At 37.2% G+C, this 25,819-nt stretch overlaps 1 protein-coding gene across 2 annotated transcripts in view; it reads left to right on the forward strand.

The window, feature by feature from the left end:
- Positions 1-14,012, forward strand: part of LOC102801601 (ATPase MORC2A-like) — an 80,270-nt gene extending 66,258 nt beyond the window's left edge. For both annotated transcript variants that reach the window (XM_085491416.1, XM_085491417.1), the window contains exons 25-28: positions 1,422-1,585; positions 1,761-1,893; positions 6,669-6,785; positions 11,662-14,012. In XM_085491416.1, the coding sequence (XP_085347542.1) occupies positions 1,422-1,585; positions 1,761-1,893; positions 6,669-6,785; positions 11,662-11,748 (501 nt within the window). In that variant the 3' untranslated portion in view covers positions 11,749-14,012. The remainder of the gene's footprint in view (positions 1-1,421; positions 1,586-1,760; positions 1,894-6,668; positions 6,786-11,661) is intronic.
- Positions 14,013-25,819: the final 11,807 nt, after the last annotated feature.

The raw sequence follows: 25,819 nt of genomic DNA on the forward strand, positions 1-25,819 counted from the left end.
TAAATTTAATTCACATTGCATCATTCAATTTTTACCTTGCCCGTACCATCAAAGATGGAAGGGAAAGGTATATTAAGGGAAAAAGTTTGTCCGGCGTTGTCGTTGTTGTTGTCGTTGTCGTCGTCGTCGTTAATAATTGTTATTGTGTGCATAATAACTTTACTAATTCTATTCCAAACTATATCAAACTTGGTCACCTTATTCATCAGTATAAAGTCTTCCCTGAGTTTGAACAACAGATGTCCTGTATGAAAATATCATGCAAAAATTGAGAAAATCTGATAAAATATTTTGACTGTTTCTACTTGACTGATCACTGCTGATACACATCAAAGGTCACTGATCTCAGTGGAAATATGCATTGTTGTATGTGTTCAATGAAGCAAATGATTTATCTTGTAATAATATCCTTGGTAATGTATCTCAGAATCCCATACTGGGTTTCAAAACCAACTCATGGAGAGATTGCGCAGTCTGATACACATTTGCAAACCTACCAATAAAATCTTTACAGAAAACAAGATGTCAGAAAATCAATATAAGCACTCCTATGAACTGGGTGCCTAACTTTGATCAAGATCTGAAGCTAATAGAAAATCTGTTTAGTTCAAAGTTATCAAATCAAAAACAATACATAAAAAATACATTAAAAGCAAAACATTTCATCTACATTTTAAAAAGAAAATTATTCTAAAATATATGTATTCTGTATTTGACAAACAGTTCATTCGACAAATGAAAACTCGCAGGAATATGTTTCAGAACAGAATGATAGTTTTTATAATACTAGTTTAAAAACGCACTTCAGAGATTGCAGTGTTTGAAGATGTAGTTTCTCAGGAGGCAACAGTACTGTTGACTTCTCCCTCCACTGGACACCAACTATTTAAGTTGATTTGCATACAAAGCAGAGCTTGCAACATGATAGCTATTCATATGGGTGTTTTTTTTTACTTTTCATATAATACAGTAGTCACACAATGAGGCAGTTCATATTTGTCTCAGTGAATCATTCATTTTTGACAGACATCTGTACAAAATACTTGGACTAAAGCCAGCTAAATTTTTCTGTTATCTTGCATGTTTTATGAATCTATTCACATCTAAATGCAGTACTTTTTTTTTTTGCAATGAGACATTTGTTTTTATTCTAAAATATCTCAATTACTTTCAATAAAGCTGGAAATTATGTTCCTTAAAATAATTAAACAAATAAGGCACCAATGTTTTTGTAAGATATTTACATCTTTTAAGGACATTCGGTAGACTGATTCCCCACTGTTGGTTCAACACCAAAACTTGATTGTATTCAAAATTAATTATGACAATGCATATTTATATTGAAACAAACTATGATAAAGGGAATTGTATTATATAACAAAGGGCAAGGTCACCAGAGTTCAACTATGTTTTTTCTGCAGCAATCACCGAAAAAGACTGACAAGTCAGAAGATATAATAAAACCCAATGTAGAAGTAAAAAACAGGGATGATTTAAAAGACAACTCAATAGTAGAAAACATTGAACAGCAAGCTGCAGACAGTGCATCTGATCCTGCTATTGCAAAGTTAGCACAAGGTTATAGGTATGTAATGCAAGCAAGACACCAAGCTGATGAAATAGCAAACAAATTACACTTAAGTTTTGTTTGATTCAAATTTCTGCTCTATCATCTTTTTCCAGCAATTTAAGGGGTTTGTATTCAAGATGCTAATAGTTATGTCCAACCTGATTGTAATATATTTATTTTTCTCTTACAGATCTTGTCTAAGATATTTTCTTCCTCCATCATGGACTATGAATCAGGATGAAGTGAGTAATTTAGGTGTACAAGAATTGTGTGAGTTTCCATTAGATAGCTTTCTAGATCATTACGAAAAAGGACTTCGGAAGGTACGTTTCACTGTTTATTTACTTGTTTGTTAATTAAATTGTTTTAATTTATATATTGCTTCTATGCTATTGAATAAGAGTTTGCAACTGATGTGATTATGCAATGTGAAGTCATGCAAATTGCAAAATCACAAATTTCTAGATATATGCTGCGTTTACACAACAACAACGAGCCTGCAAAAATGGCTGTGCATACACATTTGACTCTGATGGGGTGGGGCCTGACATTGCTCTGACCGTGTATACGCATCGGGGCACAACTATGGGGCCAAAATCACTACTGAACAGATCCAATGGAAATTGAAGAAACTTTTAAAAGATGCTGAAGATGCTGAAGATGAACATCGTACAAGTGGTCACAGTACGGCAACGTGTTCCTACTAGCTTTAGGTTACATGTATCATGACAGTTGAATAATTACCTTACTTCCCAGAGTATAAGCACACCCCTCTGTTTTTAGACATTTAACGAGTAAGGGCAAAGTATATTAAAATATGAATGTAAAAAGTGTATTTTGTTGCCTAAAAATCATGATTGGTACAGTAGTTCGGTTACTGCTTTTACGAGAAAATTCGCATTAATTTAAGAGTGCATGGCGGGCTAACGTACGGAACATGCTTCGCTCCTTTTCTATACTGATCTTTACTCAGGATTATCCCTGACGTTGCAATACTGAAGTAATCAATATTTCTTTTGAGTAGTAGTTTTTGAAACGCCAAAATGTGATTGTCAAGTCTTGAAACCTGGTCATTGAACATTGTTTTACTTTTCCGACTAACCGTGTCCATTGAGACTATCGTGAATGGGGTGTGAATGAGCAACTATTCTTGGACACGACTTGTTGGTGACCGTGAAAGGTCCTCTACATTCAGTTTCAAAAATTGCGAATCAACAGCTTTTAGGGAAAAAATCAGTGTTAACAGATCATATTTTAACATCGCGGTAATTCACTTCCGCATTGTGTTGAAAAAATTACTTTGTCAATAATCGCTAAACTTTGTCTGTACGACACAGCATTTTGATTGGTTAACGAAAGACATGACCTATTAGGTCAAAAGAAGTTTCTCAGGTCAAATCATGATGAAAAACACCATGGCAGAAATTGCTTTCTATCGAAAACATTTCACAACAAAGATAATAATAAAGATCTTGTCTTTGACTGTTTTCCCACATACCCTTACCCATATTTCACCGTATATTCAGACTGTATGTAAACCTTATTGTAATAAAATGTGTGTATTTTTATGAACATGTTTGTTTCTTCATTGTAAATAGTGTAGTGGAAATCAATGACTCCTCGTTTCACATTTTTTTCCTCAAAAAGACGTAATATTTCTCAATAACACTGTGAACGAAAAATGTAATTTGGATAATTTTTCGTGGTTGAGAAGATGGTTATAATTTCAAACCCACCAAAAACTTATAAGCCCACTCCCCAATTTTCTCGTTTTTACATGTTCATGGGCTTATACAGTACAGTTCTCGCGGAAGCTTTGGCTTTTGTGGCATCATTGTCGCATACTCATGGCTTCATTGTCGCCTCAGCATCGCATCGTTGTGGCATCAGCTTCGCGTCATTGAAAATTGAAGCTGTGTTCGCCTCTCTTATTTTGTGGCATCATCGTGGCCTCAGCTTCGCAGTCTCATGGCATCAACATGGCATCAGCTTCGCAGTCTCATGGCGTCAACATGGCATCAGCTTCAAAGTATTGTGACATGAGTATGACCTCATTATTTTCACATGGAAAGGCAGTAGAGAAAAAACTCATGTACAGAAGTTCGATATGTAATCGATTTGAAATTCAAAGCGGTAAGGGGAATAAAATAATATGACCAAGAGTAAAATGACATTTTAAAAAGATATCTTGTTTAATTATTTAATGTTGCGAGTATTGGGTACCAAAAACTATGTGAAGTACATTGCATTCTGCAAGGTGACGAGTGTCATATTGACTGCAAGGAAAATCGTGATAAATTTAAATCGCACGATGCAATCGTCGTTCGGAAACAACACAATTTGCTATATGAAATGAAACTGTTCTTGTTATAAAATTACCTTATTTTCGTTCATTTTATTTGCTGGTAAGAGAACAGATTCAGATTCCTCATTTTGGTGGCATTTTTCTGTGTTTCGTTTAGTTTTAGCCGAGTCCGATCCCATGCCCAGACTACTAATACATGCAAAACACGCAAACGCCGCCTGGCGTTGTCGCCTGCCATCTTGATACAAAGTTCCAAAACAAGTGCGTACATTTCCAACTATGATTGGATGGTTGTGGTGGCGTCGGTCTGATAAAACTTTACATCCAATTTTCAAAATGAAATCACGATAAGTGACCTGAGCTCGATCTATACATACTTTAAAAGTATTTCTCACAAAAATATATTTTCGAATAAAAACGAGCCATAGGCCTGGTAAAAAATCGAATAGCACTTGACGTGCAGAAATAATTTATTGGGCTTCAGCAAAAAAGTGTTCATTTAGTTGTAGCCGTAAATATGACCAGTCGATGAACAATTTGAAACTCATTATACACATATATACATTAAGTCCTTCGATACTGAATATCATCGATCCCAATCTGGTTTACCTTATTTCCCAACTTGCAAAACTGATTTGTATCTCCGCCCAGTTTTTCTTTTTTTCTTTTTTTGAACTGAGGTCAAATCCCAGCCGTTTGTCAAAATATACCGATGTTTTTCAGTGAATGATTGTGAAGCCTGTCAAAGCACAGTGAATCGACGCCGGAGATTGGACAGTACGACGACCCTTCAATTAGTGTCAAATATGCTTTGTTACAACATCATTGATTTGCTGAAAGTCACCTGATCCGAGCACGACCTGGGTCACAGAACCATATTTGTCCGTATTATCAACGGGACTTTGCGAGAGAACCACACCCATTTTCAACCATTTTTAGCGCGGAAGTTGCCAACAAATGTCGAAAAACTCGTGAATTTTATGGATTTGAATAAAATAAAGCTAGCGATTGGTAAGACTGGTTAATAATATATCCCCTGATGCTCTTCGAATTTTTTTTAATTTTATTTCAAGGCGAGGAATGGATAATTGAAGTTCCATCGATTTCAAGGCGACTGTTTCACCGCGACAACTCTACGCTGTGTTGTAGTTTCACGAGGTGAAAAAATATATATAATAAATAGTACATGTTTAATTATTTGGTTTACAGCCCGCAAATTACGGGACATGATCCCCATGAATTACGATAAATAAATGCTGATTGTGTTGAATAATGGACGTCGGGGCCGTTTGGAGAAACCAACAGGGATCGATATTCCAAACAAATTATTGGGACACGGTCGGTAGACATTTCAAACAAATGAAATTATTAACGAAAGACGAGATTTTTCCAGATATTTACGAACATACTGTCACGACAAATATATGCAAAATTGACAAATACACAAAGAGATATTACTAGGTTTTATTTTAGCCTTAGAAATATTTTCTTTCACTCAGTCCATGCGTGGGACTTCTATTTAGCTTCATGGTCCTTCGGCTTGTGTTCTCCTTGGGGGAAATAACAATAATTATACAAATCGTAAACTCAACACAGTCAGGAAAAGAAACCCGGACAACCATGTCGTACTTCTGTTGAAATACATTTTGTAGCAGTGCGTCACGTCAGAATATTGTTTAAAATAAAATAGTCAATCCCAGCCAAATCTAGGTCAAAGGGTCAGATTGCATGCATATTATTATAGATAGTTAGTTAAAACAAAAAGTATTTGAACTTTTGATGGTGTTTAACATCTATGCACGGTTACTAAACTAGTAACCGTGATATATGAAAACCAGAAAATTGTTAGTAGTCCGAATTTAAAATAAAATAAAGCGGAAATTCAACAAGCGGTCACAAAAGCGAGCGATTGAAAAGCGGAAGCGGGCGAGAGGTTGGGCGAAATGAGTTCTGTACTTCTTTGTTTGATGAAGCGATGCTGATGCCACATTGTCGCCATAATGAGGCCACAATGAAGCGAAGCGATAACCGCCTAACTTTTTAATGTCGCGACATTGAAGCGATGCTGAAGCCATAACAATGACATAATGATGCGATGCTGAAGCGAAGGTGAAGCTGAAGTGAAGCCAAAGCTTCCGCGAGAACTGTACTGTATGGTAAGAGATGGTAAATTTGCATGACAATAACAATAAAATGTGAATTTAATGTATGTTAACTGCTATGTATCCTGTTTATTTGAGATTCCTAAATCATAACACCAGTGCATTGTCTCAGACTCATCACTCTTTATTTTTTCTGCCGGCTCAACAGGATAATACATGCATCGTGCCATGTAAAGAAACACAAGTGCGACACCAAAATCTTTTTCAGCAATGTTGTTTTCATAAGAGATGCATTAGAGATAGTCTCCTGTTAATCAGTGGTAGGAGTAGTAGCAGTAGACAATCCTTTTGTCAAAAAGTGCTATTTGACTGTTAGTTTGATTGAATTGATACTTGGTATATATGTACATGTACCTTGGGGAGGACATCTATTAGATTAGATCACTTCATAACATAACAGGAACTCTCTCTAACTGTAGTTGATGTATCCAAAACTTTGGTATTATTGAACTTATTCTAATCAGTAATCGAATCATTTCAACTGTTAAGTTGCTTGTTGTGAAATTTTATTTGCATATTCCATTGATTTCAATTCATTCAAATATATTTCATTGTTTTGCGAAATATAATTAAACTTGTTAGCAAAACAGTAAAGCAACATATTTGTATTCAATTTATCCTATATGTGTAGCTTGTTGGAAATTATCAAAATCAAGCAGAAAGTAAAACCAAAGAAGCAGATGATTCCAAGGCCAAGTTATCAGGTGTGCGGAAAATGATTGCTAAGTTACTGAAGTCAATAAATGAGGTGAGTATAGAACATGAAAAAATGATTTATGCAAATTAGTTGTAATATTGAATTAGTCAGCTGGACTTGTATTATAGTTACCCTTATTCAGATGTAGTCTGTTAGAGACTAAGTCAACTGAAGTCAGTATTGTTGTTGTCCTTGTCCTTGATCAGATGTAGTCTGTTAGAGACTAAGTCAGCTGAAGTCAGTATTGTTGTTGTCCTTGTCCTTGTTCAGATGTAGTCTGTTAGAGACTAAGTCAACTGAAGTCAGTATTGTTGTTGTCCTTGTCCTTGATCAGATGTAGTCTGTTAGAGACTAAGTCAGCTGAAGTCAGTATTGTTGTTGTCCTTGTCCTTGTTCAGATGTAGTCTGTTAGAGGCTAAGTCAGCTGGATTTAGTATTGTAGTTGCCCTTGTTCAAATGTAGTCTGTTAGAGGCTAAGTCAGCTGAATTTAGTATTGTCTTTATGCAGATGTAGAGTGTTAGAGGCTCAGTCAGCTGGATTTAGTATTGTAGTTGCCCTTGTTCAGATGTAGTCTGTTAGAGGCTAAGTCAGCTGGATTTAGTATTGTCTTTATGCAGATGTAGAGTGTTAGAGGCTCAGTCAGCTGGATTTAGTATTGTTGTTGTCCTTGTTCAGATGTTGTCTGTTAGAGGCTAAGTCAGCTGGAGTTAGTATTGTTGTTGTCTTTGTTCAGATGTAGTCTGTTAGAGGCTAAGTCAGCTGGAGTTAGTATTGTCTTTATGCAGATGTAGAGTGTTAGAGGCTCAGTCAGCTGGATTTAGTATTGTAGTTGCCCTTGTTCAGATGTAGTCTGTTAGAGGCTAAGTCAGCTGGATTTAGTATTGTCTTTATGCAGATGTAGAGTGTTGGAGGCTCAGTCAGCTGGATTTAGTATTGTAGTTGTCCTTGTTCAGATGTTGTCTGTTAGACAGTCAGCTAGAGTTAGTATTGTAGTTGTCCTTGTTCAGATGTTGTCTGTTAGAGGCTAAGTCAGCTAGAGTTAGTATTGTAGTTGTCCTTGTTTAGATGTCTGTTAGAGGCTAAGTCTGCTGGAGTTAGTATTGTTGTTGTCCTTGTTCAGATGTAGTCTGTTAGAGGCTAAGTCAGCTGGAGTTAGTATTGTTGTTGTCCTTGTTCAGATGTTGTCTGTTAGAGGCTAAGTCAGCTGAAGTTAGTATTGTAGTTGTTCTTGTTCAGATGTAGTCTGTTAGAGGCTAAGTCAGCTGGAGTTAGTATTGTCTTGATGCAGATGTAGAGTGTTAGAGGCTAAGTCAGCTGGATTTAGTATTGTAGTTGCCCTTGTTCAGATGTAGTCTGTTAGAGGCTAAGTCAGCTGGATCTAGTATTGTCTTTATGCAGATGTAGAGTGTTAGAGGCTCAGTCAGCTGGATTTAGTATTGTAGTTGCCCTTGTTCAGATGTTGTCTGTTAGAGGCTAAGTCAGCTAGAGTTAATATTGTAGTTGTCCTTGATCAGATGTAGTCTGTTAGGGACTAAGTCAGCTGGAGTTAGTATTGTCCTTATGCAGATGTAGCCTGTTAGAGGCTAAGTCAGTTAGAGTTAGTATTGTAGTTGTCCTTGTTCAGATGTTGTCTGTTAGAGGCTAAGTCAGCTAGAGTTAGTATTGTAGTTGTCCTTGTTCAGATGTAGTCTGTTAGAGGCTAAGTCAGCTGGAGTTAGTATTGTCATTATGCAGATGTAGTCTGTTAGAGGCTAAGTCAACTAGAGTTAGTATTGTAGTTGTCCTTGTTCAGATGTTGTCTGTTAGAGGCTAAGTCAGCTGGAGTTAGTATTGTAGTTGCCCTTGTTCAGATGTTGTCTGGTAGAGGCTAAGTCAGCTGGAGTTAATATTGTAGTTGTCCTTGATCAGATGTAGTCTGTTAGGGACTAAGTCAGCTGGAGTTAGTATTGTAGTTGTCCTTGATCAGATGTAATCTGTTAGAGACTAAGTCAGCTGGATTTAGTACTGTAGTTGTCCTTGTTCAGATGTAGTCTGTTAGAGGCTAAGTCAGCTAGAGTTAGTATTGTAGTTGTCCTTGTTCAAATGTTGTCTGTTAAAGGCTAAGTCAGCTAGAGTTAGTATTGTAGTTGTCCTTGTTCAGATGTAATCTGTTAGAGACTAAGTCAGCTGGAGTTAGTATTGTAGTTGTCTTTGTTCAGATGTAGTCTGTTAGAGGCTAAGTCAGCTGGAGTTAGTATTGTCATTATGCAGATGTAGTCTGTTAGAGGCTAAGTCAGCTGGAGTTAGTATTGTCATTATGCAGATGTAGTCTGTTAGAGGCTAAGTCAGCTGGAGTTAGTATTGTAGTTGTCTTTGTTCAGATGTTGTCTGTTAGAGGCTAAGTCAGCTGGAGTTAATATTGTAGTTGTCCTTGTTTAGATGTAATCTGTTAGAGGCTAAGTCAGCTGGAGTTAGTATTATAGTTGTCCTTGTTCAGATGTCTGTTAGAGGCTAAGTCTGCTGGAGTTAGTATTGTTGTTGTCCTTGTTCAGATGTAGTCTGTTAGAGGCTAAGTCAGCTGGAGTTAGTATTGTTGTTGTCCTTGTTCAGATGTAGTCTGTTAGAGGCTAAGTCAGCTGGATTTAGTATTGTCTTTATGCAGATGTAGAGTGTTAGAGGCTCAGTCAGCTGGATTTAGTATTGTAGTTGCCCTTGTTCAGATGTAGTCTGTTAGAGGCTCAGTCAGCTAGAGTTAGTATTGTAGTTGTCCTTGTTCAGATGTTGTCTGTTAGAGGCTAAGTCAGCTAGAGTTAATATTGTAGTTGTCCTTGATCAGATGTAGTCTGTTAGGGACTAAGTCAGCTGGAGTTAGTATTGTCCTTATGCAGATGTAGCCTGTTAGAGGCTAAGTCAGCTAGAGTTAGTATTGTAGTTGTCCTTGTTCAGATGTTGTCTGTTAGAGGCTAAGTCAGCTAGAGTTAGTATTGTAGTTGTCCTTGTTCAGATGTAGTCTGTTAGAGGCTAAGTCAGCTGGAGTTAGTATTGTCATTATGCAGATGTAGTCTGTTAGAGGCTAAGTCAACTAGAGTTAGTATTGTAGTTGTCCTTGTTCAGATGTTGTCTGTTAGAGGCTAAGTCAGCTGGAGTTAGTATTGTAGTTGCCCTTGTTCAGATGTTGTCTGGTAGAGGCTAAGTCAGCTGGAGTTAATATTGTAGTTGTCCTTGATCAGATGTAGTCTGTTAGGGACTAAGTCAGCTGGAGTTAGTATTGTAGTTGTCCTTGATCAGATGTAATCTGTTAGAGACTAAGTCAGCTGGATTTAGTACTGTAGTTGTCCTTGTTCAGATGTAGTCTGTTAGAGGCTAAGTCAGCTAGAGTTAGTATTGTAGTTGTCCTTGTTCAAATGTTGTCTGTTAAAGGCTAAGTCAGCTAGAGTTAGTATTGTAGTTGTCCTTGTTCAGATGTAATCTGTTAGAGACTAAGTCAGCTGGAGTTAGTATTGTAGTTGTCTTTGTTCAGATGTAGTCTGTTAGAGGCTAAGTCAGCTGGAGTTAGTATTGTCATTATGCAGATGTAGTCTGTTAGAGGCTAAGTCAACTAGAGTTAGTATTGTAGTTGTCCTTGTTCAGATGTTGTCTGTTAGAGGCTAAGTCAGCTAGAGTTAGTATTGTAGTTGTCCTTGTTCAGATGTTGTCTGTTAGAGGCTAAGTCAGCTGGAGTTAATATTGTAGTTGTCCTTGTTTAGATGTAATCTGTTAGAGGCTAAGTCAGCTGGAGTTAGTATTATAGTTGTCCTTGTTCAGATGTCTGTTAGAGGCTAAGTCTGCTGGAGTTAGTATTGTTGTTGTCCTTGTTCAGATGTAGTCTGTTAGAGGCTAAGTCAGCTGGAGTTAGTATTGTTGTTGTCCTTGTTCAGATGTAATCTGTTAGAGGCTAAGTCAGCTGGAGTTAGTATTGTCTTTATGCAGATGTAGAGTGTTAGAGGCTAAGTCAGCTGGAGTTAGTATTGTAGTTGCCCTTGTTCAGATGTAGTCTGTTAGAGGCTAAGTCAGCTGGATTTAGTATTGTCTTTATGCAGATGTAGAGTGTTAGAGGCTCAGTCAGCTGGATTTAGTATTGTAGTTGCCCTTGTTCAGATGTAGTCTGTTAGAGGCTCAGTCAGCTAGAGTTAGTATTGTAGTTGTCCTTGTTCAGATGTTGTCTGTTAGAGGCTAAGTCAGCTGGAATTAATATTGTAGTTGTCCTTGATCAGATGTAGTCTGTTAGGGACTAAGTCAGCTGGAGTTAGTATTGTCCTTATGCAGATGTAGCCTGTTAGAGGCTAAGTCAGCTAGAGTTAGTATTGTATTTGTCCTTGTTCAGATGTTGTCTGTTAGAGGCTAAGTCAGCTAGAGTTAGTATTGTAGTTGTCCTTGTTCAGATGTAGTCTGTTAGAGGCTAAGTCAGCTGGAGTTAGTATTGTCATTATGCAGATGTAGTCTGTTAGAGGCTAAGTCAACTGGAGTTAGTATTGTAGTTGTCCTTGTTCAGATGTTGTCTGTTAGAGGCTAAGTCAGCTGGAGTTAGTATTGTAGTTGCCCTTGTTCAGATGTTGTCTGTTAGAGGCTAAGTCAGCTGGAGTTAATATTGTAGTTGTCCTTGATCAGATGTAGTCTGTTAGGGACTAAGTCAGCTGGAGTTAGTATTGTAGTTGTCCTTGATCAGATGTAATCTGTTAGAGACTAAGTCAGCTGGATTTAGTATTGTAGTTGTCCTTGTTCAGATGTAGTCTGTTAGAGGCTAAGTCAGCTGGAGTTAATATTGTAGTTGTCCTTGTTCAGATGTTGTCTGTTAGAGACTAAGTCAGCTGGAGTTAGTATTGTAGTTGTCCTTGTTCAGATGTAGTCTGTTAGAGATTAAGTCAGCTGGAGTTAGTATTCAATGACTTTGTTTTTGTGCTCAAACAGGAAATTGACATAGATCCTCATGCTGACGGTGATGAAGTAGATGAACTGCTCGCAGCGTGTGTAAGCCAAGCAGTACAGGGAGAATGAATCAATGTCGCTGTATTATATCTGTCAGTCTAAAACCCATCACATGAATGTAAGCAAGGCATATATTCTATGGTTGGTGCAGATGCCTGAGGAAACGGCTCCAAAGTATTATTAAAGCTTACTTGGTGGAATTTGGTGTGATTACAGTTTATGTATACTGCCAGTGGTTTTTTTCATTCTGTGTACAAGATGTTATAAGATGTGGCCAGTATCAGTACATCAACACATGTTCTCTTCCATATTTATTGTTTTCCCACAAACACATGAATAGCAATTTAATTCATTCAGTTAATCATGCAACAGCATCACCATGTTTCCTGCTGTTCGTGTTCAATACAGAAAAAGAGAAAAATATGCAATTTTATTGGGGTGTTGAGATTTCACTAACACAATAAATACACCTAATAAATGTACTTAAGTGATTCAATAATTGCTGATATTTTTGTAGGAACTTGTTGCTAAGTTTTCCTGTCTTTTAGTCTTGTGTGTGAGTGCCATGGATTGATCCGCCATACAAAATAAAAGGATTGTGGGATAGTAAAAAAATGGGGGGTTGGGTTTGGCTTAGGTTGAAGGGACTGGGTCATTTTATATTGCCATCTTATCACATGCTCAGATCACTATTATATTATTAACTGTAGTTTAGAATGTTGTTTATATGGCTAGTCAGTTTTAAATTTTTAGCATTTTTATGATAGGTACTATAGTGTACCAAGTTAATCACATATATTCAATGTTGAGTATGTATTTAGAAATGTAAGCAAAACCATATTTACACAGTAGCTTTGTTATCAAAGTTAATTCGTAATGTACGAGTCTATTGGTGAACATGTTACTGTTTGATATTCAAATTGTTATGCTACTTCAGCCAATAGTTCATTCATATTTAGTACGTCATCTGTCTGACTGGTTTCCATCCACTCATTGAATGGTATGTTGTTAAGCTAAATGGTTTTCACCCTTTCTATTGACTACCCAGATTAGTGACAATTTTAACCTTCATCCTGGCAGCCCAATATACTTTTAAATTAATGTGGTTCGATGAGAGATATGGCCATTCATTACTCCCTGTATATCATGTCATAAAGGACTTTGTTTTTTTTTAAATATACAGTTTCTCTGTGGTTTCCTCAATTTCTTGCCATCATTCTCTAGTTTCCAATTGAGTGAATATTAAACGTAAACCTAAATGTGATTTTGGTTCACCCTTGAAACCCAGCATATTAGCATTGGTGCAAAATACATTTGTAATATTTCAAGACTAGTTTTGTTCCTCTCTGTAGGGTTGAGAAAAAACTTTATAGTGATACTACAAAGTCTTTCTCAATTTCTGGCGTTTCTTTGGTATTCCTTACTTAACTGTATGACACACATATAGAAAGAGGAGGTTTAAAGTGTGCAAAAAAAAGTTATGTGACAATAGTGACTAATGTAATAATGTGATCCAATCAATCAGTATCTTTCCATTTTCAACTATGCTTCCACTTATTCTGCGAGAATGCTTGTTGCTGTCAACTATCAAGATGTAGAACAGAGATGTAATCAAAACATTAGATTATAATCAGTCAGGTTGTACTTCCAGTTGTGATACCATATAAGGACATGAATTGTTTCTTTCATATATGCTGCACATTCAATGATGTTTTGGATCTGTTGAAATAAGATATGCTGATAAATTATCGCTCAAGCATATAGTGATGCTCTGTGGAAGATAGTTGTTAATCTAATATTCTTATTACCAAATGACTCTAAAAACTGAAAGATAAAATAGACTGTTTAAATGTAATTTATTAGCTTTAGGTTTTAGCACCTCACAGCCCTATCATGGCAAATAAAACCAGAAACTGGTTAAAATCTCTTCTCTACATATTTAAAAAAGCAAATTTATTTTTAGAAGTATTTTTTAAATAAAGTTGGTAGTTGTGTCCATGTAATTGTTGTGTAATACATGATTAGGCCATACTACATTGTATTATTGATAGTTAGCAGTTGTTACTTTTTATATTGAGTATTGACACTGCCAATTATTTGTACCATTGTCATTTTTCACCTATTAAAGAATGAATTGTTTTTTTATTGTATGTATGAATGTTTATAAATAAATATTTAGGCATTTTGGATCTCTCATGTAAGTAAACATGCATATTTGTAGTTTGTTTAAACACCCTTTCTCCCATTAGCAATCCACATGATATTATTCTAATCTTTTATAGTTGTCAGTTTATTAAACTGGTTGTAAATAAATATCTGAACATGAAACATTATTAATACTGTTGCTATCAACATCTGCTGTTTATTACAGAGTATTGCATACTAACCCCTTTGGTTAATGAAATTTTAATTTCATAAACAAATGGGATAATTGCCAATTATCATATAATACTGGTTAAATAAAATCAAAATAACAGTGGATAGCTCCCGTAGGGGGCGTCCTTCCCCTGTCATCTGATTTGCATACTTCCATTTTTAACCACGAGATTGATTCACGGTTGAAATTTGGGCTTGCCAAAATATCATTGTTTTTGCGGTGGAAATACATTGTTACCACCCATCAACACAGCCACCGAATTATTAGTGTGTCAGGAAGCTCTTGTGGACATCAAGAACTTCGTACTTAGTCACCTTGAGTAAAAAATTGTAGTTTTAGTAACGAAACTCAAAAGCCCGCCTTCAGTTTCAAGATGGCGGAAAATATGGATACCGGAGAGTTGAACACCGTTCATCCCAGCACTTCGGATTCAAACACTTTCGGACGAAAGTGTGAAGAGTGCCATATATCGATGCTCACTTACGATGATCACCGTATTTGCATTCCATGTGGCAGAAAATGTAATGGGCACATCAACTGCGGTGTTTGCCTCGCCTGGCCGATAGAAACTTGGAACTGAGATTCCCGCCTACGCAAGTCAACGGGAAAATCAGGAAAGAAGAAATCCAAAAAACGTCATTTGGAGGAGTCTTCGGTTTCATCGGTACCAACCAACGCTGAGGACGAACTATTGGCAGACGAACCCAGCCAAAAACGTCCAAAGGAGACTGACAATGAGCAAAGTGTTATAGCTCATTTACAGAACAAGGTGGATCTACTGACCAGAAAAATTAAAGTTTTGGAAAACCCAGTAGACGAAGAGGTACCACCAAAAGCATGGAGTGTCAGCGCTCTCCAGGCGGAAAAGAAAAAATCCTACACAACAGTGGTGCGAGAAAATGTTGAAGACGCACTGGCTGAGGCAGGCGTGATTTTTTCTACTGAAGATGCTACAAGCAACGCGGGGGAGGCCGGCTCGTCGAAAACCACAACAGCGAGTGGTACCGACAAGGAGGACCCCGAATTCAAAATCCGCTCCGATGCTATCACGAAAGGTGCGGTTATGGTCAAGAAAATCTTACCTCTACCGATTCCACCGATGGCGGACGCCCCACGTTTCTCGATCGGTTTGTCTACACTACCGAAAAAGGACACTTTTACGACTTCGGCAATGCTACCATGGTCTCCCCGACTGACACAGGGCGCTGCTATAACACAACGCGTGATCGGAGGAGGCAAATGGGATCGTGAAGTTACCGAGAAAACCGCTACAGCCACCAAGGACGACTTCTTGGGGACTAACCGGGACGATTGGAGCAGACGCTACCAAAAAGTCATACCGCCCGCTGATGAGTGGAAAACACCGGTCGGTACCGACGCCAGCCTGCACGAACGACCTCTCGGCGTACATCCACCAGAACTGGAGCCATGCGTCCGGGAAATGGTCGCCGAAGGAAGTATAACGAAACATCCACTCGGCAAACCACAAGTTTACATCCCGTATTGCCTGTCCCAGTCAACGCTATGTAGATTGGAAAACAACGTTTGGGACACTTCTCTTGCATTAAGCCATAGAGAATTTTTCACTACTACTACACAAATTCAGTTAGCGAAATTAAAAACGGGCAACATCACCAAGGATGAACTGTTTAGCACATTAGAGCCGCTGTTGGTCGCGACTAACGTCGTCGACGCTGACATAATACAGAGTCACCTCCAGTTACGAGCGACTATTCAACACTCTCGCCGTGCAGCAGTTTGGTCCGCTATGCTAAAGACAGCCGCCAACGCTGAAATCAAGAACGAATTGGCGACGATCGATTTCAGAGGGACCAAATTATTCGACGGAAAACTCAGCGCTGTGAATTCTAAGTTGAATGAGAAAGCAGCGGCAAAAGTTAACCGTGTGATGATCGAAGGCGCCTTTAAAGCCAAGCAAGCCGCTAATAACAAACAGAGCATCGCGACCAAGGCGAAGCCAGTTAACCAAGCTACTACGGGTCAGCCCAAGGGAAACGCAAAGGCAAACCCGAATCAGGCAAAAGGAAAAAGTGAAAACCAGCAGCGACAGAATAAACAATTCTCGAAACAGACTGGTAACACTAAAAAGTCTTCCTGACTATACGTCAGCAAATATGGTAATGTATCAAAACAAGGTGCGATTAAACATGTCAAATATTACTCAAGTCTCCGAGTATTTTTGTCAAACAAATCAAACCACAGATCCCCTTACACATATACCACTTGCATTAAACGATTCGGTTCAGTGCCCAGGTCGGCGGGAACCAAGTCGTGCAAAACATCGTGCATTAAGCGATTTTGTTCAGTGCCCAGGATGGCGGGAACTCAATCGTGCACAACAAAAACACGGTCGGCCGCACCTCAGGTCGGTGGGCGATCGTATAAACAAACAACCGGCCGAATGCGTGGACCTAGGGAGAATGACGCATCGACCGGTGAAAAAACAGAAACCCGTAAGGCAGAGTCCCTACTCCCCTCCAGGTTGGAAAAAAAGGGGGGGAAGGACGTTAAACGGGGATATAACGCCGCATTCACTCCAGGGGGAAATGGAGAAATCGGCGATGTCAATGTATACCGCCACAAGCGACCGAGGGTTGGTGAGTCCCTCGACGCCGGTGGCACTGCGTCTGCAGAAATGTATTCCCCGGTGGAAAGAAACTATAAACGATCCGTATGTGATATCGATAATAACACACGGGTATCGAATACCGTTGATAAAAGAACCGAAATGCAAAAAAAGAACATGTATTTCGGGGAAACCGGGCTCCACTCAGTCAACAATACTGAAAGAAAGCGTGGAAATACTACTCGAAAAAAAGGTAATTCAGCGGGTACAAAACCCGAAAAATTCTTTCATCTCGAGGTTATTTCCCGTCAAGAAATCCAACGGTGGGTACAGGCTGGTGCTGGATTTAAAGGAGTTGAACAAATTTGTGAAGAAAGAAACGTTCAAAATGTTAACTCCGGCACTAGTGAGAGCGTCAATTCAAAAAGGGGACTGGATGACGTCCCTCGACTTGACCGACGCTTACCTGCACATACCAACACACACAGAAAGCAGGCGCTTGTTACGATTCGTGGTGAACGGTGTAACGTATCAGTACACCGTCCTACCTTTCGGCCTGACGCCAGCCCCACTTCTGTTTACAAAAGTTCTACGCACAGTGGTGGCGTTACTGCACAAGAACGCAGCAGACGTCAACCCCTACTTAGACGACTGGCTGATAAAAAGTCAAAATCGGAACCTGATTTGTCAATCAACCGAGCGGACTGTCAGTCTACTGTTAAAGCTAGGTTTTCTGATAAATATGGAAAAATCAGAATTAATACCGACGCAGAAAATAGTCTTTCTGGGCATGGAACTGGATGCGGAGAAAGGCATGATCCGACCAGCCCAGCACAGAATCGACAATGTACAAAAAATGATACAATCATTTCTAAAACAAAAACAAGCCACACTACGCCAGGTAATGCGACTAGTGGGGATGTTAACTTCGATGAGGGGCTTAGTACCGAGAGCGGCGCTACAGTCCAAACCGATCCAACGCCTAGTGTTAGACGCACAGTTAAAAATGCGACTATCAAAGGACGGGATAAAATACGAAAAACCGGTACTGTTCACACCGGCCTTTCTGGAATCACTTCCGTGGTGGGGCAACCTCAAGAACCTCACGGCGGGGATTCCCATGGACAAGGCGAAACCGACAGTAACGTTGGTGACGGACGCATCCATGACGGGCTGGGGAGGGCACTGCATGGACGGGATTGCACACGGTCAGTGGAACGAAAAACAAAGGAAATTTCACATAAACCGACTGGAAATGCTAGCGGTGCAGTTCTCCCTGCAATCCTTCAAAAAAGCGGTAAAAAACCGGGCCGTGTTAATAAGATCCGACAATCAGACTGTAGTAGCTTACCTCAACAAGGAAGGGGGAACGAAATCACAGTCGTTAAACGACCATGCTGTAGCAGTGCTAAAGTGGTGTGCACAAAACAAAGTCGAGCTGATGTGCAAACATATACCGGGAGTCCAAAACGGTGTAGCGGACTCGCTATCCCGGGGGAAACCCTACGACGACACAGAATGGGAGCTGTCACAGACGGCAGTAAACCTAGTGTTCGACATGTGGGGGGAACCCCAGGTAGATCTGTTTGCAACACCGGAAAACAAAAAACGTCCCGTTTTTGTGACGCGTTATCCGGACAAACAGTCACTGACGTGGGACGCACTTCAGATGGAGTGGGGCGGAATGTTCAGTTACGCATTCCCACCATTTCCATTGATCCACCGAACGTTACAAAAACTGGAACAATCGGAGAACTCGCACATGATTCTAGTGGCACCGAACTGGCCGTCTCAGACTTGGTTTCCGTTACTGCTGTCTCTGCTAACGGACCATCCGAGAAGCCTGCCACAAGAAATCACGTTGACACAACCCGGCGGTTATACACCAACCAACCCGGAGCTGTACCAACTTCACGTGTGGAAACTATCCAGCAATTTAGAATTGCGCAAGGGTTTTCAAGCCAAGTGTCGCAAACAACGACGGCCGGGCTTAGGGATTCCTCAAATGGATTGTATCAATACCACTGGGAAAAATTTCGTAATTGGTGTCTTGCAGGGGATATACATCCACTCTATCCCTCTTTGCCCCAAGTAGCGGAGTTTTTTTCTTATTTGATCAACGAAAAAAAGTTGAAACCGGGGACAGTAGAAAACTATAAATCGGCGATCAACTCTGTACTCAAACTAAGCCTAGACAAAAACATTTCGGATGACCCGACAATCTCCGATCTGTTCAAGGGCTTTATTACACAGGCGGGCCCCATTGAGAGGTACAAAGCACCTGCATGGAGCTTGTCAGTAGTCCTTGAAGCGCTACGACAATTCCCATACGAACCGAAGGAATTGGCGTCACTACAGGACTGGACGAAAAAGACTGTTTTTCTACTAGCACTCGCTTCAGGGAGGCGAGTTAGCGAAATACACGCTCTGTCATTTGAAGACAATTTTACGGTGTTTTATCCCGATAAAGCGATTTTAATGACATCAGTAAAATTCAGAGGAAAAAATCAGAAACTGCACGAGACGGCGACTCCGATCGTTATCCCGGCACTGAGCAATATTTCCAATGAAAAACAAGACAGAATTCTTTGTCCGGTACGTGCGCTAGCTTATTATAAGAAACGTACTTCCGGGGTCAGAAGGGGTCAAAGGTCGATGTTCGTTTGTTACCAAAAAGGTAAACAAAGCTCAGCGGCGTCGAAATTCACGTTAGCGAGATGGGTAAAAGAGACGGTTTACCACGCTTATAGTGATAAGTATTTGAGCACAGAGGCAGGCAAAGTCACTGCCAAGATGCATGACTTAAGAGGCATAGGTAATACACTGGCATTTGCTAGCGGAGCTTCTTTAGCCCAGGTGCTAGCAGCCGGGTCCTGGAAAACTAGCAACACTTTTCTCTCTTATTACCTGAAGGACCTAGCGGCCGAGTCACAGGGCCTACACTCGTTAGGCTACCTAGTGACAGGCCAAGTTGTAACGAAACAATAGGGCATGTAACTTTCCGCAACTGCAAGAATTATTCAGTTAGCGGGAGTTATACAGTTGGGGGGATGGAATTTTTTCAATTCCATAATCAGGTGGGGTAGTATTTATCTGCCAAGAGATATTCTCTGGTAATCTGTCCCATTTGTTTATGAAATTAAAATTTCATTAACCAAAGGGGTTAGTATGCAATACTCTGTAATAAACTTTTAAAACTAGCGCCGAAGGCGCATATTAGTTTTTATGTTTATATAAGAGATTGCATACTTACCTTCCCACCCAAAACCACCCCAGATAAATAGCTACGAATCAATATCGTGGTCAAAAAGATCTGGAAGTATGCAAATCAGATGACAGGGGAAGGACGCCCCCTACGGGAGCTATCCACTGTTATTTTGATTTTATTTAACCAGTATTATATGATAATTGGCAATTATCCCATTTGTTTATGAAATTAAAATTTCATTAACCAAAGGTAAGTATGCAATCTCTTATATAAACATAAAAACTAATATGCGCCTTCGGCGCTAGTTTTAAAAAATTCTGCTGTACATACCCATGCTTGAACACCCAAATTCATTATTGCACTATTTATTATTATTGACCTGTGCGTTTATGAATTTGCCCTATATATATATATATATATATGCTTATAAAAGTGTTACTATAAAATTTATGTCAATGCATTAGTACAAATACATACCTATCTATGAACATTCATTATATATGTTAGTATTTTCCTAATCAACATATGCACTCAATACAAACTTACTACCAACATAATACCTATCCATGATCATCCAATTTTTATGTCAGTATTTATATTATCAACATATGCACTCAATACAAACTTATTACCAACATACATACCTATCCATGAACATCCAATATGTATGTTAGTATTTTCCTACTCAAATTATGCACTCAATACAAACGTACTACCAACATACATACCTATCCATGAACATCCAATATGTATGTTAGTATTTTCCTACTCAAATTATGCACTCAATACAAACGTACTACCAACATACATACCTATCCATGAACATCCAATATGTATGTTAGTACTTATATTATCAACATATGCACTCATTACAAATTTACTACCAACATAATACCTATCCATGATCATCCAATTTGTATGTTAGTATTTATATCAACATATGCACTCAATACAAACTTACTACCAACATACATACCTATCCATGAACATCCAATATGTGTGTTAGTATTTATATCATCAACATATGCACTCAATACAAACTTACTACCAACATACATACCTATCCATGAACATCCAATATGTATGTTAGTATTTTCCTACTCAAATTATGCACTCAATACAAACGTACTACCAACATACATACCTATCCATGAACATCCAATATGTATGTTAGTATTTTCCTAATCAACATATGCACTCAATACAAACTTACTACCAACAAACATACCTATCCATGAACATCCAATATGTGTGTTAGTATTTATATTATCAACATATGCACTCATTACAAACTTACTACCAACATGCATACCTATCAATGAACATCCAATATGTATGTTAGTATTTTCCTAATCAACATATGCACTCAATACAAACTTACTACCAACAAACATACCTATCCATGAACATCCAATATGTGTGTTAGTATTTTCCTAATCAACATATGCACTCAATACAAACTTACTACCAACATACATACATACCTATGAACATCCAATATGTATGTTAGTATTTTCCTAATCAACATATGCACTCAATACAAACTTACTACCAACATACATACATACATACCTATCTATGAACATCCAATATGTATGTTAGTATTTTCCTAATCAACATATGCACTCAATACAAACTTACTACCAACAAACATACCTATCCATGAACATCCAATATGTGTGTTAGTATTTATATCATCAACATATGCACTCAATACAAACTTACTACCAACATAATACCTATCCATGATCATCCAATTTGTATGTTAGTATTTATATTATCAACATATGCACTCAATACAAACTTACTACCAACATACATACCTATCCATGAACATCCAATATGTGTGTTAGTATTTTCATTATCAACATATGCACTCAATACAAACTTACTACCAACATACATACATACATACCTATCCATGAACATCCAATATGTATGTTAGTATTTTCCTAATCAACATATGCACTCAATACAAACTTACTACCAACATACATACATGCATGCATATCCATGAACATCCAATATATATGTTAGTATTTTCCTAATCAACATATGCACTCAATACAAACTTACTACCAACATAATACCTATCCATGAACATCCAATATGTATGTTAGTATTTATATCATCAACATATGCACTCAATACAAACTTACTACCAACATACATACCTGTCCATGAACATCCAATATGTATGTTAGTATTTTCCTACTCAACATATGCACTCAATACAAACTTACTACCAACATGCATACCTATCCATGAACAATCCAGTATGTGTGTTAGTATTTATATTATCAACATATGCACTCATTACAAACTTACTACCAACATGCATACCTATCAATGAACATCCAATATGTATGTTAGTAATTTCCTAATCAACATATGCACTCAATACAAACTTACTACCAACATACATACCTATCCATGAACATCCAATATGTGTGTTAGTATTTATATCATCAACATATGCACTCAATACAAACTTACTACCAACATACATACCTATCTATGATCATCCAATTTGTATGTTAGTATTTATATTATCAACATATGCACTCAATACAAACTTACTACCAACATACATACCTATCCATGAACATCCAATATGTGTGTTAGTATTTATATCATCAACATATGCACTCAATACAAACTTACTACCAACATACATACCTATCCATGAACATCCAATATGTGTGTTAGTATTTATATTATCATCATATGCACTCATTACAAATTTACTACCAACATAATACCTATCCATGATCATCCAATTTGTATGTTAGTATTTTCCTAATCAACATATGAACTCAATACAAACTTAATACCAACATAATACCTATCCATGAACATACAATATGTATGTTAGTATTTTCCTAATCAACATATGCACTCAATACAAACTTACTACCAACATACATACATACCTATGAACATCCAATATGTATGTTAGTATTTTCCTAATCAACATATGCACTCAATACAAACTTACTACCAACATACATACATACCTATCTATGAACATCCAATATGTATGTTAGTATTTTCCTAATCAACATATGCACTCAATACAAACTTACTACCAACAAACATACCTATCCATGAACATCCAATATGTGTGTTAGTATTTATATCATCAACATATGCACTCAATACAAACTTACTACCAACATAATACCTATCCATGATCATCCAATTTGTATGTTAGTATTTATATTATCAACATATGCACTCAATACAAACTTACTACCAACATACATACCTATCCATGAACATCCAATATGTGTGTTAGTATTTTCATTATCAACATATGCACTCAATACAAACTTACTACCAACATACATACATACATACCTATCCATGAACATCCAATATGTATGTTAGTATTTTCCTAATCAACATATGCACTCAATACAAACTTACTACCAACATACATACATGCATGCATATCCATGAACATCCAATATATATGTTAGTATTTTCCTAATCAACATATGCACTCAATACAAACTTACTACCAACATAATACCTATCCATGAACATCCAATATGTATGTTAGTATTTATATCATCAACATATGCACTCAATACAAACTTACTACCAACATACATACCTGTCCATGAACATCCAATATGTATGTTAGTATTTTCCTACTCAACATATGCACTCAATACAAACTTACTACCAACATGCATACCTATCCATGAACAATCCAGTATGTGTGTTAGTATTTATATTATCAACATATGCACTCATTACAAACTTACTACCAACATGCATACCTATCAATGAACATCCAATATGTATGTTAGTAATTTCCTAATCAACATATGCACTCAATACAAACTTACTACCAACATACATACCTATCCATGAACATCCAATATGTGTGTTAGTATTTATATCAACATATGCACTCAATACAAACTTACTACCAACATAATACCTATCTATTATCATCCAATTTGTATGTTAGTATTTATATTATCAACATATGCACTCAATACAAACTTACTACCAACATACATACCTATCCATGAACATCCAATATGTGTGTTAGTATTTATATCATCAACATATGCACTCAATACAAACTTACTACCAACATAATACCTATCCATGAACATCCAATATGTGTGTTAGTATTTTCCTAATCAACATAAGCACTCAATACAAACTTACTACCAACATAATACCTATCCATGAACATCCAATATGTATGTTAGTATTTATATTATCAACATATGCACTCATTACAAACTTACTACCAACATGCATACCTATCCATGATCATCCAATTTGTATGTTAGTATTTTCCTAATCAACATATGAACTCAATACAAACTTACTACCAACATAATACCTATCCATGAACATCCAATATGTATGTTAGTATTTTTCTCATCAACATATGCACTCAATACAAAATTACTACCAACATACATACCTATCCAAGAACATCCAATATGTATGTTAGTATTTTCTTAATCAACATATGCACTCAATACAAACTTACTACCAACATACATACCTATCCATGAACATCCAATATGTATGTTAGTATTTTTCTCATCAACATATGCACTCAATACAAAATTACTACCAACATACATATCTATCCATGAACATCCAATATGTATGTTAGTATTTTCATAATCAACATATGCACTCAATACAAACTTACTACCAACATACATACCTATCCATGAACATCCAATATGTATGTTAGTATTTTTCTCATCAACATATGCACTCAATACAAACTTACTACCAACATAATACCTATCCATGAACATCCAATATGTGTGTTAGTATTTATATTATCAACATATGCACTCAATACAAACTTACTACCAACATACATACCTATCCATGATCATCCAATTTGTATGTTAGTATTTATATTATCAACATATGCACTCAATACAAACTTACTACCAACATAATACCTATCCATGAACATCCAATATGTGTGTTAGTATTTTCCTAATCAACATAAGCACTCAATACAAACTTACTTACTACCAACATAATACCTATCCATGAACATCCAATATGTGTGTTAGTATTTATATTATCAACATATGCACTCATTACAAACTTACTACCAACATACATACCTATCCATGATCATCCAATTTGTATGTTAGTATTTATATTATCAACATATGCACTCAATACAAACTTACTACCAACATAATACCTATCCATGAACATCCAATATGTGTGTTAGTATTTTCCTAATCAACATAAGCACTCAATACAAACTTACTACCAACATAATACCTATCCATGAACATCCAATATGTATGTTAGTATTTATATTATCAACATATGCACTCATTACAAACTTACTACCAACATGCATACCTATCAATGAACATCCAATATGTATGTTAGTATTTTCCTAATCAACATATGCACTCAATACAAACTTACTACCAACATACATACATACCTATCTATTAACATCCAATATGTATGTTAGTATTTTCCTAATCAACATATGCACTCAATACAAACTTACTACCAACATACATACATACCTATCTATGAACATCCAATATGTATGTTAGTATTTTCCTAATCAACATATGCACTCAATACAAACTTACTACCAACATAATACCTATCCATGAACATCCAATATGTGTGTTAGTATTTTCCTAATCAACATAAGCACTCAATACAAACTTACTACCAACATAATACCTATCCATGAACATCCAATATGTGTGTTAGTATTTTCATTATCAACATATGCACTCAATACAAACTTACTACAAACATACATACATACCTATCCATGAACATCCAATATGTATGTTAGTATTTTCCTAATCAACATATGCACTCAATACAAACTTACTACCAACATACATACATCCATGCCTATCCATGAACATCCAATATGTATGTTAGTATTTTCCTAATCAACATATGCACTCAATACAAACTTACT

This window comes from Saccoglossus kowalevskii, chromosome 16 (genome assembly GCF_978046115.1).
Source record: "Saccoglossus kowalevskii chromosome 16, keSacKowa6.1, whole genome shotgun sequence".
In the NCBI taxonomy this organism is placed as follows: domain Eukaryota; kingdom Metazoa; phylum Hemichordata; class Enteropneusta; family Harrimaniidae; genus Saccoglossus; species Saccoglossus kowalevskii.